Genomic DNA, 16,959 nt, shown 5'->3' with positions numbered 1-16,959 from the left:
CCATTCCCTTCACGATTCTTGCAACAATGGCACCAGTGTACACCCACTTGTAGTAAAAGCCATTGTACATGCTGAACAGTTTTTCTTCTCGGCTATGGTCTTCCTAGTAGGAACTCACTACAAATTAATTTTTATCGAAAGGACTTAGTGAAGAGTGATAAGATGAACGCAACATCAATATTCTCAGAAGTCTGACGATGACTCAGTGACATCATATCTCAACATTAATTGTCTTTAAGTCACACAGGTGCTTATCAAAATCAATATCAATATGGCACTAGAGGTTGAACACCTGGATGTTAAACACAGACACTGGTTTTTTTCAACATTAATGTTCGATCTGCTACCTCTCAATGTATATCAAGAAAGGTGCAATCAGATGTGGCTCCTTTTTTAAAAAATGTTTTCAAACTTTTTTCTAGTTGCTCAAGAAGCACTTCAAAGGTAGTTATGGCATGATGTTTCTTTGTTGTGATAATACTTGCAAAAAAAGTTCATAAAAAAAACCCTGAAGGATACCTGTGAAATATATTAAACGATGTTGAATATGAATATCTGACAATCAGACAACTATGAATCATAAAAATGAGCACCCGAGCCCAGCGGTGAGTGCGAAACCTGCAGACCGGGAGGGGAGACCCCGAGCGGCAAGAGCCTGGCTAGGCCTGTATCCCAGAGGACACCTGTGAGGTGGTGCTGCGCGTTCGAGGAGGACCTGGGGTGTCCCGTCCCTGCCACGGCCCTCAGCATTGCCCAGAACCCCAGCGACTCGCGCCCCCTTGGCCTCAGAGACCCAGAGCTGTGGATAGAAGACCCGGGCGGGGAGGCGGCCGGGGGCGCAGGACGCTGGCGGCACCCTTATGCCAAAAAAAGTGGGGCCGTGGGGGTCCTGAGACAGCGGGCCTTTGCTGCAGTCCGTGATGATACACACGGGGGTTGGACATCCCCCCCCCACCTCTCATCCACCACCTGCGGTTCCCCGGAGGGCGGTACGTGGGGACCACGTCCACTCCTGCCAGAAGACTCCGGGCCCCCTACACCACCCCACAGCCATCTCCTATCCACCACATGCGGCCCCAGGGAAGGCAAAACGTGGGGGCAGCCCGTGGCCTGCCATTCATTCCAACGCTGCCAGAAGACTCTGGGTCCCCTGCGCCACCCCACGGTCTCAGCCAAAGCAACAACGCTGGGGAGTGGTGCACTGGAAGAGTGGGCCTGGACTACCTCACATCCTTTCTCCAACCCGCTAGCTCCAAGACAGCATTCAACTAAGTACTTGCAGGGGCCTGGAGGCATCGGGTCGTGGCCCAATACCAGAGCCTCACAGACAACTCACACGCCGGACTGGCCAAGGAAATACACGCATAGGCCCTGACATGACACACGGCGGAGGGCCGCTCGGCACAGGAAAGTGAGTTCTTCCTTCCCCGACCCACAGTGCACTGACAAACAGATCCGGCGACGGTGAAGCCCCGGAACCCCCATCAAGTTACTGACATCCGGCGGCATGGGAGCAGAGGCGCCTGAGGCGTGGAGCAGGGTAGTCCTGCAGGCCCACCAAGCAACCATACGGGCCAACCTACTGCACCACTCCTGGAGGTGTAGAGTAACCCCCCGCCACCAGGGAAACCTCCAACAATCTCCCCTACCCCTGACGTGGACCACGTTGGGGGCCGGTCACCAACCCCACCGCAGCGATCGGAGCAGCGTTCAAACCCCAAGCACTAAAATGGTGATTGTACCAAGCAGACTGTTTGCCGTTTGCTCGTAGTAGCGCCAGACGACATAACGTCTTTGGGAGAGTATATCGTAACTCCTGATACCAGCGATATTAAGAACGCGGTTGACATACTATGGCTATATCCCTTAGCCTTTTCGTTACCAGACCGACTCGCTTGCGCTAAAAAGTATTTGTTGGGCATATGTGAGACGAATACCGATTGTGGAATTGATTCCTCCCGTTCTAACCCTCACAGGGCACCCGGCCGGGTACTCTGAGAGTTATTTTGCTTCACTCCTAGCACCGTGACACTCTTTTGACGTGTTGGTCAATACTATTATTGTTCAGGTGTCCCTATATTAAATTGTCCTGAAGAGACCCTCCATTGCAAATAGGTTCGAAACGTCGTTGACGAGATTTAAGAGGCGAACCACTATCCAACACTTATGAGAAATAAGTGGTGGTATATTACATCTCACTAATTCCCTTTCTTTGGTCGCCCATACAATGAATAATTGAAACCTTTTATGTTGCACTTTGTTGTTAATTTTTTTGTTTAGGTTTATTCACTGTCTTTCACTGGGACACTTTTCAGAATTGTCTAAAGAAACTGTCATTTTGTTTGGAATGTATATTGTGAAATAGTTTTTAGTAAAGACTTTTTCATTGTAAATATAAAGAACAATGTTTTTTACCAGGTTTCTAATGTGTGTGGTCAACTTTCCTTTCTGACATCACGTTAACCCTTTGTTGTTATTGCCATTGGGCTTTATATATTACATATTTGGTTATTAAGCCATACGAGCCATTGTTTCTGTCCAACAAGGACGTTGATCAGCATGGGGAAGGACCGTGGCCCAAAGCCGACCTCGACGCAAACTAAAATGGACCAATTTACAAAGAATGGATCTGGGCCCCCAGAAGACGCCAGAGAGAAACCCTCACCCCCGAAGGTGGCCTCACCACAATCCTTCAAGCCCTTAGCTCTTCACAAGCTTCAGTGGAGAACAAAATTGGCGAAGTCCAGGTGGATATGGCCATGATAAGGCAAGTTCTCCGTAACGCCATGGCTCACACCTCCGAAGCAGAATCTCATCTCCCCACAGTCGAAGACGATGTCCACCAGTTGAAGGAACAGGTGGCCCACCTAAAAACCCACACGAAAGAGCTACACAGAAGAGCGTACAACACCGAAAACCGTTCGTGCTGCAACAACCTCCGATGGGTCTGAGCAAGGACAAGCAGCGACCCTTATCGAGAAGTGGATTAAATCATGCATGCCCGAAGGTACGTTATCCGCATGGTTGTCAGTGGAGCCGGCGCACAGATCCTTGGCACCAAGATCGCCGCCGGGCACCTGGCATCGCCCCATCATTGCTCGGATCCTAAACTTCAAAGACAGGGACGCAATCCTACGGGAATCTCGCTCTCTGAACAACCTCACCTACCACGGCCACAACATCATGGTTTTCCCGGACTACACAAGGGAGGTTCAGGCGCAGCAGCGTTCGTACAAGGACGTTAAACAGAAGTTGCGCAGCCTTAACCTCCAATACAGGCAGCTCTTCCCTGCCCACCTCCGGGTCGTCGTACAGTACAAAGCCCACTTCTTTGAGTCCCTGGAATTGGCATGGACATGCCTGACGGAAGAACGTCACCTCAGGCTTCGGGCCACGACCTCGCCTCCAGGGCACCGGGCCAACGCTTCCCCATCTGCACCTCCTGGAGCATGGAGGTCACGTAGAGGGCATGGAGGTCGCAGAGTTTAATCAGCATCACCGACCCTAGCTACCCAGGGCCTGAGGTCCCAACATGTGTCGTCCAGCCTTTATCCCCAACAGCGGAACCGATCCTCGAGGCGACCGACCACCGGGGGTAGCCCCCCCCCCAGACTCTTGACACTGAATCCATTGACAAAGACCTTTCCAGGAGCCCAGCGATCTGAATCAGGAGCGGACTAACTATGGCATCCCGTGGGGCCGTCAGAAGCCCGCTTAAGGGGTTGGGATAGACTGTCCCTTTCAAATGACCTATTCATCAGATTCCATCTGCCGATGCAAAGGACATATCCTGGTTCAATGAGGGGTCCGCCATGCATCTCACACCCTAGACGCAACAGTTTATCGTATTGGTTTTGAAGTTCTTAGGGCGACAGATGCTTCAGTTCTAGAAGTATAGGGTGGGGGGTTGAGGAGGGGGTGTTAGGACAGTTGTCCTTAGTTTTAGTTTACCGTTCTTCTATGTTTACAGCACTCTCCCGTTTCACCAACCAGCACACGCCAAATACCAAAAGCGCTTCTACCTGTGGCCCTAGTTGACCCCTTGGGGAACTGGACCCACACATTTGTTGGACCCACACACACAAGTCATGACACAAACGTCAAATAGGGATGAGCCCCTCCGAATCATGTCATGGAATGTTAATGGCCTGCTCGATGGAGTCAAGCGCACAGCGACCCTGAGAAACGCTCACAGACACCCCCCTGATGTACTTCTGATCAAGGAGACTCACCTTGTGGGTAACCACTGCCCCTTCTTTGCACAACACCGGTTCGACAGGGTATGGCATTCCGGATTTGAGCGGGACTCACGTGGGGTGGCAATCCTCTTAAGATGCACCCTCCTCTTCGTACCCGTTCACGCCTTCAAGGACCCTCATGGCCGCTTCGTAGCCCTCTCAGGGATATTGGGTGGGAACACTATTAATCTTGTATCTGTATACGCGCCACCAGCTATCCTCACTGCTACCCTGGGGTAAGTTAGCGAGGTTGTCTCCTATCTGCCCCTAGGCGAGACAGTAATTGGGGGCAACTTCAAAGTGGTTATGAACCAAAACCTTGACACCACAGGTACACCCTCATCTAGTAGGACACCACGCAAAACGACTGGCAGACTGGGCAAAACCCTTGGGTCTTTGTGACGTTTGGAGAAAGTGGCATCCCAGACGAACTCAATATACCCACACTTCCGCGCCGCACTACACGCATGCAGGCATCAACATGGTCTTCATGCCAGCCCCGAAAAGCCGGAGAGCAACAAACATCAATATCCTACCCCGAGGCATCTCAGATCACTCGCCGCTCCTTTTGCACCTGGGGGACACCACAGGCACGTTGCGCCCATATGGAGAATGAACGCCTGGTTCCTCCAGAACAAAAACCTCAAAAAAGAAATTGGGGAGGAACTCCGACAATACTATCTCCTCACCCAGAGCTCAGTATCTTCTTCAAGCACCCTCTGGGAGGCAGGCAAGGCCACTATTTGTGGTTTCGCCAAAGGCCAACTTAGGGCTAGGCGGTTGGCCCAGGACAACCGTCTGACCCTCCTCGAGGCCCGAGCGACTCACCTGGAGGGTTGCATGACTGGGGCGGGGGAGGAGGGCAACATGAGGCAGCTAGCATTACCAAGAGACGAGATAAAGCAAATCTCACTAGACTCAGCTAAACTGCTTTGGAGGTCCTCAGTTGCCCGGGTGTATGGCTGGGGTGACAAAAATGGAAAGATACTGCACAGACTGGCCTTATACCCCTTTGCTAACCGTATAGTCCCAGAGATCCAGGACTCATCCGGTGTCACACACCGCACATCATCCGCTATAGCCCAAACATTCTCTGGCTTCTACTCCCGGCTTTACACAGCCCAGAAGACTGAGGCCTCGCTACCAGAGCTGGCTAGCCTGGAAGGTTTGCACCTTCCCCAGCTCTGCGCGGCTGAAGCAGCCAGCTTGGACCTTCCCATCACCCGGGAGGAAATAGGTGAAGCCATCTCGCGGCTCGCAATTGGGAAAATACTGGGTACTGACTGCTTCCCACAAGAGTATTACGCTGCCTATCATGATGTCTTGGTCCCACACCTCCACGATCTGTTCGCTGAGGCTGTGGAGTCAGGGGCACTCGCCCCTGAAACGGATACAGCAATTTTGGTCATCATCCCTAAAACGCAACCCCCTTCACCCTTTTGTGCGGACTACCACCTGATCTCACTCATCAACATGGAGGTTAAAATATATGCCACAATACTGGCCCAACGGCTGCGACCATTCCTCTGTAAACTTGTCCACCCGGACCAATGCAGTTTCATGCCGACATAAGGTACAAGGCAATGCCCTTGGCGCCTCCACCTAGCCCTAGCAGACCGTCACCCACTCACCGACTATCTGGCACTACTGCTAGTCGATTTTGAAAAAGCATTCTATACAGTCAACTGGCAGTATCTAGATAGCGTGCTGACTGCAGCCGGTCTGGCCATCATTTCCGCCGCCTTGTTCAGGTCCTATACTCCAAACCCAGGGTGCGAGTCCTTATAAACGGGGCACTTTCAGAGTTGTTCTTGGTCGGAAGGGGGACGAGGCAAGGATGCCTCCTCTCGCCCCTCTTCGCTCTGGCAATGGAGCCGTTGGCATGCCTCATTCAGTCATTTGAGCAGGTCCAAGGTTAGAGACAGAGGGGTTCCTACGCAGACAAGACCGCACTCTAAGCGGACGATGTCTTGCTCTTCCTAGCAGACCCAGGAGAATCTGGACTCAGATGCCTCCAGCTCCTCCGCGCTTTTGAGCGGGTATCGGGATTACGCCTAATTCCCGCCAATTCGGCCTTGGTGCCCCTTCACATCTCAAGAGAATGCTTTGACTGACAGTCAAACATCCCCATATGGCGACAATCATTCAAATAACGCGGGATCTGGACCCAGACTTGGCATGGTCACTCAACATCACCAAGTTGGTTAAGAAAGCCAAAAAGAACCTCAGAAGCTGGCAAAACCTCCAACTTAACCCTCTCAGGAGAATAGCCTTATTTAAAATGATGATACTACTACTTTTTTTGTATTTCGTCCAAAACACCCTGTTCCACCTTCCATGAAGCTGGGTGACATGTGGCTTGGGGATCACTTACCCTCATACCAAGACTTATAGGCTCGCTACACTCTCCATCCCTCTCAGTTCTACAGATATTTACAGCTACGCCATGCTCTGAACTTACATATACCAGCAGACACATCGCTCTCCGAATTTAGCCCAATGGAAGCACAGATTATGATGGGAAATCTGGGGAAAGGGGGGGTCTCAAGGATATACCCCTCCTTAACCAATAATATCCAACAACACTCGACCCGCTCAGACACCGATGGGAAGCCTGGTTGGGACCCCTGGAGGATGAAGACTGGCGGGGCGCCTTGATGGCACCAAAAACCATCACTACCTCAGCCAGCTTCGCCTGGTCCAGCTATACTATCATCACGGCATATATCTCAGCCCCAGTCGACTTCACAGGGCGGGCCTAAGAGCCACTCCAGCATGTGTGGGTTGGAACCGGCTGACTTCTACCATATGATGTGGACATGTCCGCATCTCACCCCAAACATTGGAATCTGAGCTCACTAACGTCCTGGTTTGGGAGGTACCACACAAGCCCCTAAACCTACTCCGGGGGGTAATGGACGGACTGGACGGATCCAGGGCAGACAAAATCCTCCTACGTACTGCATCATGGTAGCTAAGTGAGACATCGCAGCATTCTGGATAAACCCCACCGAGTATAGTAAAAGGGAGCAAAGGCGTACATTGGTGTGCAGCGCAGGAAAAACCACTATATGAGGCCAGGGGATGTCAGGCCAAACACTGGGGCTGGGGCAAATTGTTGGGCCAAATGAAATAAAGAAGGTTTCTCCCTCCAGAACTGTAAAGGGATTTGGGTCACTTCTCATATTTGTGTCTAGCTGGTGATAATGGTTCATCAATGTATCAAGCTGGAATTGCGTATCAGTGCTGTGTTGTTACTTTTGTTTTGTTTACTCAAAATCAATAAAAATTGGTTATAAACAAAAATGAGAATGTTCACATGTTGCTCCCTTATTTTTGTCCGTTTTAAAACGGGAGGGAGAAAAAGGAGGGAGAGGGGCATAGTGCAAAGTGCAGTGTAGGACCTTCTCAGAGCAGCTTTGAGATTTTTGGGGCAGCCTGGAGAGGTAAGAACTTAGATTTCAGGTTGAACTGCACAAGGGACTGAGGCAGGGTGGGCTCCCTTCCCTTTGAAAGGGAGACCCGGTTTCATATGAAATATTCATTGCTGGTGAGCTAAACAAAATCACCTAGGAATAGACAAGCAGTGAATGTACATGGTACAAGGCCCAGGCCGCAGTGCTTAATTTGTAATGCAGTGACTGCCAGTGTTGAAGCTCTACTCAGATTGAAGCCGGAGGTGGATGCGCCAAATACGGTGGCTGATGATTTTAAAGCACCTCATGATCTCTTTAATCCACTACCAGGCACTCCCTGCCCCTTAATCTCGCTCTTGCTGCTCACTTTGTGAAGTACACGCACCTTTTGATCCGTTTGTCTAACAGACTCTTACATATAAGACATTTAGGGCCAAATCTATCAAAATTGGAAAATGCGTTTACCTAATTGCGATTTTCTGAGAATCGCAATTAGGTAATCGCAATTTCCAATGTATGAAACTCCAAGAGTTTCATATACCGATTCCTAGAGGGTCACAAACCGACCTACCTCATTAATATTAATGAGGTAGATCGCTATTTGCGACCCCCTAGGAATAGCTAAAATCACAGGGATGGTGGCCTGCTAGGGTTAGCAGACCACCATGTCCATGATTGCTTTTACATAAAGCAATCCTTTTTTAGGTCTCGCCTGACCCAGCGCATGCGCTGGTCTGGTGAGACTTATTGAGAGGGCTTCAAAAAGTGCTACCAGGCCAGCCTAGAGCTACAGTGCATGTGCGTGGGGGCGCGCGCCGCTTTTACCGCAATCACTTTCACTTTCGCGGCCGCACGGCCGCTTGGCATAGCCAATAGGTCTCGCTTTTGGGACCTTATAAGTATTTAGTTATGCAACTGTTCCATGGCTAAACACTTATATGGTCCCAAAGGCGAGACCTATTGGCTATGCCAATGCTTGTTTTAAATGCAGCTCCTTTTCTTTAAAAGAAAACTGATTGCGTTTAAAAAAAGAAAAGTTTTATCATTTTTTAAGAGCAGGTAGTGGTCCATGGAACCACTGCCAGCTCTTAAACGTTTTTACAATCATTTCCAAAGGGGAAGGGGTCCGTGGGGACCCTTTCCCATTTGCGAATGGGTTACCACCTACTTGAAGGAGGTGGTAAAATGCTAATGTTTTGCGACCTCATTAACAGTCGCAATACATTCATACATACCATTAGGATTCGCTTTTTGGAAGGGACTCCCTAAACACGCCGCTTCCAAATACCTAATCGCAAACCCATTGTGCGATTCACAACAAGTTCGCGAATCGCAAAATGGGTTTTGATATATGCAAAAAGCCTTTTTTGCATTGGCAAACGGGCCCGATTTTTGCGAACGCAAATTTGGTTGATACATGTGGCCCTTTAAGAATGATTTATCCCTGTACAGTCTGCCTGTGCAAAAACTAAAACTTGAAGGCTATCAGGCTAGTTCCATTTCAAAACCATGAAAAGACTCAATCATTGCTCACTGCACAGTCTTCTGATCTCATACTTATTCAGATCCTTCTGTTTGGGTTTAGGGGAGGGGCGCTATTCTGTTTCTACCACCTCCCTGGAATGCTATACACCTGTTCCTGCGCATGTAAACAAATCTACTGTAATTAAAAGGCTTAAAAATGGGGATTTATCAGTACTAGCGTATTTACTTAACGGCAAATATACCTTGCATGGAGTGTTTAAGTTTTTCTATAGTGCTTTGATAACCTTGAGCAACCGCGGCCCAAGCAGGTAAGAGCTGTGGTACAGTGGGGCTGATTGGGGAGAGGGGGAAATTAGACGGATGACAATGAAAGTTAAATAAATAATTAATGTTCCCTCGTCATCATCCTTTGAAATCCCCCCCACCCGGCCCCACCGCTCTTACCTGCACGGGCCGTGGCTGACCTCCCTCAAGTGTTTTGTCAACCCCTTATCAATAACAAAAATAAATACAAATAGCTCTAGTTTACAGTTTTGAACACTCCGGGTTATCTAGGGAGCTACGTTTCATTAATTATGCTTTTACTTCAGTGGTGTACCCATCATCAATATATAATTGAGTGCTGCTGTCCCGCGTTTTGTCATATGTGAAGTACATTCTACCATTCTTGAAAATGTAAGCTGCTACAATGCTGCATTATGTAAAGATAAAGAGCATATCGCCAATTTACCTGGTGCACACAGACATTGCATTTGTCACAAAAAACCATTTCATTTCCATCTTCTCCTTCTGGTGATCGACACACATCGCAAACTACATCCTCATCATATTCAATTCCAAGACCCTCTTCCGTCTCAATTGCAATGTTCATATTCTGATAGCACGTCATCTCAAGCTCTTCCATAACCTTCTCCATGGTAGATTCATCTAAGTTTGGAATGTCTGCAGAATAAGGCAGAAACAAATATTTCATTTTAATAAAACAAGCATAAATATGAATATTGCAAGACAAAGGTGGAAAAATTCACCTTATACAAGGTGAGCTTAAAACCTGTTGGGATGGAAAAGTTCTCTGCATGGTAAAGAAGTGTACCCTGCCCTAAGTGCTCTACTGTACTGTTGCCTGGATCCCTATGGCAGACTTTTTTTGGTCATGGGTCATGTGTGTGTGCCATGGCATAGGCCTGTCTCATGGATTACGGTCTTGTTGGACAAGGGAGAGGCACCCAATGCTCTACTCTCATTAGTGGAAGGCTACCACCTTCACCAGCAGTTAGGCAACACGAGTGCATTAGTAGCAGCATACGGTAAAGTGTTAGTAATAGTGAACAGGAACATTCACCCTGTCTCACTGGAGTGATGCCCACAGGCTCACTCATATTTTAAAATGTTATACTGCTGTGTGCTTATCTCACCCTTGACCTACATGAAGTAGATGTGAAGTGCTGCACAGCATAGGAGTACTGACTCCACATAGGTTATGTGTGTGCCTGGGAAGGGTTCAGGGATGGAGCAGTACTGAGGAGTGCATATGTGGCTAGTACATGTACAGGGTATATGTATGCCTGAGAGGAATACATTACATGAGATGGTCAGGGCTGTGGAGTGCATGCGCAGGGAAAGCATGTGCTGGGTGTACCTTTGCGTGCGTGATATACAATACATTAAGAGTGAAATGTTGTGAAGCGCACATAGTGAGTGTGTGCTAGTAGAGTGTTTCTTTTAAAACAAGCACACCCTGGTTGAATACAGGAATGCTTCACCTCTGAACAGTGCTTTCTGACTGTGTGTGCTCACTGCAAGTGAACATGCAAGGGAACAAGGCATAGAGATATCAGTGCTGGACAGTAAGTGTGCTGTGAGTATACACTGAGTAAATGTCCCTGTAAGAGTGCAATATATGGAGGAACCTGGGTTCCATTTTGGGAAGCCCAAGCCTGCCTGGTGAAGACATGAGGAGGAGAGTAATCCCCCTGGACAGATTTGTGGATTGCTGCATTCCTGTGAGTTGGGAGGGACACACACTGGAGGAAGGGGTGAGACTCCTTTGCTCTTTGGTTCAGTGATAGATCACAAGGAAGGTGCCTAGAAAAATATCAGGAAGGTAGATGAGGCTGATAAGGGAATCATAAAAAGTAGAGTTGGGAGCCTGGGATTAACCTTCTGATGCATATATCACTGTGGCTGAAATCCAGGTGTGAACTCTAGCCACGCCCATGAATTGTGTAGTGGGTCAATCAGCTTCAGAGTCATGCCTGTTGTGAGACATCTTTCATGAGGAAAGAAGAAAGAGAAGAAACAAAAGAAACAGAACCCCAACATAAAACATCAAAGACTCATACCCTAAATCACATTTGGTCCCTGGAAAAGGACTATAAGAAGGGAAGGCTGAGTCCCCAAAAAGTTGTTATCTGCCATGCAGACAGGCGGGCTATGTGGGTAGGGGGAAGCTCTGCAAGACTTTTGCCTGTGACCAGGACTTCAGGCCATGCTGGGCGGGAAGCACCAACCGCACTGTGGTGACAACCTATGCCAGAGGGGAGGTCGTCGACGAACTGAGTCTGGCCCAGGTGTGCACCACTTGTGACTACCAAAATCGTCGACACCGTATGCCAGAAGGGGTCACCATAGTGAGGGTGATCACTTAAGGATAGTTTGCAAACGTATTGCGATTACCGGGGAAACCCCGTATGCCAGGAGGGGCTGCCGGGACTACTTTGACCTAGGGTTCGGGTCGTTGCCTGGACCGAAGGAGAACTGCTGTGGCCAGCAGGCCGAGCCTGGCATGCTGTGATCTGCACCTGACGAAGCCACTGAGATGCCATCGTGGACGTCACACCCTCGTTGGAGCTCCAGTCGGGAGCCGGAGGATCACAATAGCATCCCCTTACCTCTGCTGGGGGTAGGGGAAGCAACTTACCTTTTGTGCCTACTGAACAGCAGCGGCTCCGATCACTGGAAAACGCACAGAAGCACTACTCAACAGAAAGAGCCTGAGCCGCTGGGTAATGCTGTGTCCATAGCGGGTGGCTCAACTTTGCTATACATGATCCAGACTTGGGAGCGCCCAAGGAGAAGGCACTCGCTGAACACTGCCATACCACCAGAGTGGGCAAAACTGAAATTGGGCCTTTAGGCCCCGGGGGACTTGCTGCTAATGGTGCTGCGACACCAAAGACACATTCCTAAAGAATCAAAGGGCGAACTCTAGAGTATGGCCTAATAGTCAGAAATACCAGGATGTGGCCAGCAGTGAATGGGGAATAACCCCCAACGTGTTACAAGGAGGATGGTGGGACAAGAATTTGCCTGATAACTACTACTGGCCTGACCTCAAGGGGGATTGTTTTATTGCTTCTGATTGTTGTATACCTTTGCATATGAAGAGTTAGAAACAAATTACTCCCTTTTTTTAGTTTCTTAGATCAACGAGTTCTGGACTGGAGACTGATTTATTGCGTGTACTGTTTGCATTTTGAGTTAAGAGTCATGTTCACTGACTTATCTACATTCCCCACCCCCTGAGAGGGAGCCTTGACTGCTCAACCACAGCTACCAAGGAGAGTCAAGTGCAGAAGGGGTACTTGGCCGAGTTGCTCAGGACCCATAAGCAGGCCGGGATCCGGGATACCAGGAGTAAAAGGCATCAACCACCACGGTTGGGCCCAGTAGCCCCTGTATGCCCTGTGGCCCTCTAAAAGGGGTTATCAATAAACCTTATTAGCATTACACTAACTAGAAAAATACACTTTAAAAAAGTCTAAAGAATGCCTCATTTTCATCATCAATATAGAGTGGCTTTGAGGAAGCCCCAGGTACAAAGGCTCTTAGATTTATGGTTATGTTTGAGAGGCACAGATAGAAAAAGGGGCTGCTTAACCGGGTCTGTTGGCTGAGTGAACACATGCGTCCACTCTAGGGGCGTGTGTTTAACGCTCATGGTCACAGGTTCAAATCCTGGCGGGTCCACTCAGCCCTGCATCCTTCTGAGGTCGATAAAATGAGCACCACTGAGTTGCGTAACAATAAACATCTGTTATTCAGTGTCAAGATACCCTTCTGGTTGAAGGTGCGCTTTACAAATACACGTTATGTTACCTTCAAGTGCCTTAAGTTCACCTGAATTTCATTTTTTTTCATTTTGATCCATGTTAAAAGTTGCAATACTCATTTTGCTCACCTCTGGGATGTCAAGCTAATGCTACTTTCCTCTTCTTCCTTCCATGACAGAAGCTACAAGGTAATCTTCGTTTACAGCTTGGGTTACAACACCGGCCCCAGAAAATGTCATTCTCCGTCTTGAACAGTGCAGAAAATATGCAACAGTGGAAATGCTAGTGTTCCCAAGCGATGATACGAGCAACTGCAGAGGAGTTCATCCTCCTATCTCCATAGAGAATAATTAGAGTAGAAGATGTAAAGAGATGTAAGCATTTGGGAGCAGCAGCTAGGACTGACTGCTAAGGAGGACATGCTGAAGTACTGATATCCGACGGCAGACTGGAAGGATGTAGACGGTATGTGGGAATCTTTACACAACTTGGCATCGAAATAATCAGGGAATTTTCATTACAATTTAGTCAATATAACCATCATGAGGCTGAGAACATGTAATATCGGGTAGGGATAAGTCTAATTGAATAGGGAATGTAGGGATAAGCAATTAAATATGCTTGGAGTTTTCCTAATGTCCATTTTGTTGGATATTACTGTGCTGTGATTACCATAAAAATTACAATCATTCAGATACACAAGACTTGCAGTACATAAATGTAGGTATGTTTGTGTGTGTGTTTCTAGGAACCAGGGCATGGAGCTGCATCTATAAACAATACTCCCCCTAGAGAGGAGTCTCTCTGACAGGGTGATCTAACTCTTAACACCTTTTTTGAATGAACATAGGAAGTAGCAAGGATTGAGACACCACCCGGTTCTCCTTTGCGCCAAAGAGGTATGCGGAGTATTCTTCTTGGGGCTTCGATCTACCTCCGTGTCCTTCCCAAGATATTGGGTGCATGACAAGGGTTTATAGTATCATTCTACTAAAGGACCTCCCAGAGATGTTACTGGACATTCCAGTGGAGTACGTACGTCCGCTTTATTCTGGGAGAGGGAAGAAGGAACTTGCTGCTCAACAGGGGATGTATCCCAGGTGGAAGCAGGAGGAACGCGTCATGAGAGCAGGTCTGTCTACAAAGAATACAACACCTCTTGGCCATCAAATAATTGACAATGGAAATTGTAGGAAAATTAGAGTATTTTGAGTAGATTGGGATCCCAAGTTTCAATATGTGTCTTTGGAATTTTGTGAAGTGACTAGCCCAACAATCTGAAGAGAGTGTGTATTGTATTGTACCCCTCGAAGTGAGTCAAAAATTGGTGCGCTAACTTGTAGAAACATACATCATGGAATAACAATTTGGGGGTAAGCTGGAGGTAGGGCTGTAAGAAAGTGCCCTTTTTTTACATGGTTGCCTCCACTTTTTGCTAAACTGCTGATGTACGTTGACTGTGTATGCCCTGGGCTCCTGCCAAACAGGTACCCAGGGCCTATGATCTTTCCCTACAACTGCATTAAAATGAAAAATAAAACAATTGGCACTCTCTGGCCACAAGTCAGCCCCTTGTAAATGGTACCACAGGTACTGGGGGCACTGTGGCCAGGGAAGGCCTCTAAGGGCTGCAGCACTTATTGTGCCACCCTTAGAGGCCCTGTACCTTTACACATACACACATACACAGACACACACACACTGCCTTTGCAGGCCGCATGCTTTGGTGCAGAATAAAGTGAAGAGTCGACATGGCACACATCCCTGTGTGCCATGCATACAACCCACTGCCCTGGCATGGATCAGCCACCCCTCTAGCTGGGTGCCCTATACCAGTGGTGAGGGTACTGGTTCATGAGCCCTGTACCTCTACAGTGTCTAAGTCACTTCTTAGACATTGTAAGTGCAGTAATGCCATTAAGAGTATATGGTGCTGGAAGTTTGTCATTACAAACTCAACAGTACCATAATGGCTTTACTGAAAACTGGGAAGTTTGGTATCAAACTTCTCAGCACATTAAACCCTCACTGATGTCAGTGTGGGTTTTAATGGAAAATGCACACAGAGGGCATCTTAGAGATGCCCCCTGAAAAATGACCTAACACTAGTGTCCAGGCGGAGTGGCTGCTCACCAGCTGCCACCACCAGACATGTTTCTGGACCCCTGGGTCGAGAGCCTGCTGCTCTCGGAGGTCTGAAATAATGCACATCCTGGGATGAGGTGCCAAGCCTCCTCCCCCAGGATGGGCAGGGTCCACTAAGGGGAAGCTTCAAAGGCTTGCAGCCTTTGTGAGCTTCCCCAGGCCTTTTGCTGCTTCTAGCAACTGGCCCCCACCGGTTCTGACCCCCACTTTGGAGCAGGAGAATCAGCTGGAAAACAAAGTGAGGAAGGTAGGTGTGCCCACCTTTGCCAACAGCACCCCTCAGGTAGGGGAGGCAAGGTGAAGCACAACTCCAAGGCCCCGCCATCTTAAAAAACCAGAGAGGCATATTCTCCCCTCCCACAAAAGGGTGGCATAATAGGTGGTGTACCCACCCCATGGAGGGACCCATTGGTCCCAACCTTTACTTACCTGTAACACCCCTAAATCTAGTATTTAGGGGCACCCCTGAACCTTGGCTCCTCAGACAAGAAACAACCAAGAAGAAAATAAGGAAGAACGAACAGCCGTGTGGAAGCTAAGAAGAGGAGGGCCCCCACTGACTTGGCCCTAGCCCTACCGGCCTGTCCCCACCTCGAACCCGCAGAAGCAAAACTCCAGTGTGCCCAGCAGCCAGCAACCTCAAGAATCCCAAGGACCTGCCCTGCCTTCCACAGAAAAGTCTGTCTCCTGTGAACACCGGATTTGTTCACCCACAGACTCTGGCTTCAGCCAAATCCACGAGTCTGCACCACTCTGCACCCGTCAGTCACAGCCCGAGTTAGAGTGGCCCAACACCACGAGGACGTCTCCCTGGCAACCCTGACCTCATATCTGGTGATCTCTGACCTGCCTTGAATCTCCCAGAGAAGACTGCAGCCTCTTTCTGGAGGATGCCCACCAACTGCGACCAGAGCTTGCAGATAAACCAGACTCCTAAAGAAACCCCTGCACCCGAAGTCCCACGGCCTTGGGTAGCCCAACTGACGGTGTCCCATCATCCCCAGGCATCCCAACTTACCTCTCCAACCAGTGGTCACCTCCAGAAGATCTCCGTCCCCGAGCCTGCAGTCTTTTTTTGAAACCGGAGAAACCCATTGAAACCAACAGGGTACCTGACGCCAAAACAGCACCCTGCACACAGCCGCCCCTGCGCCGCTGTACTTTGGGCGCTAACTCGGATCCCCATTTGCCCTGAGCCTAACACCAGTAGCTTTGCTCCCTCAACACAGTGGCCTGCTTGTAAGCCATTGGATAATATTGGGCCTCACCACTCTGCACCCAGCCACCCTAGTGCAGCTGAGGGTGCGTTGAGAGTGCATCATTTACCCTGGGGGCACCCTTGTTCTAACCCCAGAAACTCAACCCCAAAGACCAAGTATTTACCTGTTAACCGATACCTTCATTTCTCTCCATAGGAATACACTGACTGTTTTTCTTGTCGTGTTTGGAGTTAAATTGTATGAAAACCTGAAAAACTACAACTGTGCAAAACTGATTTTACTTACCTTTTCTCTAGGAAATGTCCCAGTGTGATATCTAGGCATGTCACACAGAGTAGAAAAAGTTACTTAAAAAATAATCTGAAAAGTAACTAAAAAGTAATGTGAACAGTTATTTCGATAT

The 16,959-nt window shown here is 48.7% G+C and overlaps 1 protein-coding gene across 3 annotated transcripts in view; it reads right to left on the bottom strand.

Moving 5' to 3' along the window:
- JADE2 (jade family PHD finger 2) overlaps positions 1-16,959 on the bottom strand; it is a 533,878-nt gene that overhangs the window by 309,565 nt on the left and 207,354 nt on the right. For all 3 annotated transcript variants that reach the window (XM_085617976.1, XM_085617974.1, XM_085617975.1), the window contains exon 6: positions 9,870-10,081. In XM_085617976.1, the coding sequence (XP_085474102.1) occupies positions 9,870-10,081 (212 nt within the window). The remainder of the gene's footprint in view (positions 1-9,869; positions 10,082-16,959) is intronic.

The sequence above is a fragment of the Triturus cristatus genome, chromosome 7 (genome assembly GCF_964204655.1).
Source record: "Triturus cristatus chromosome 7, aTriCri1.1, whole genome shotgun sequence".
NCBI classification, from domain to species: domain Eukaryota; kingdom Metazoa; phylum Chordata; class Amphibia; order Caudata; family Salamandridae; genus Triturus; species Triturus cristatus.
This window is presented reverse-complemented; position numbering and strand designations above follow the sequence as displayed.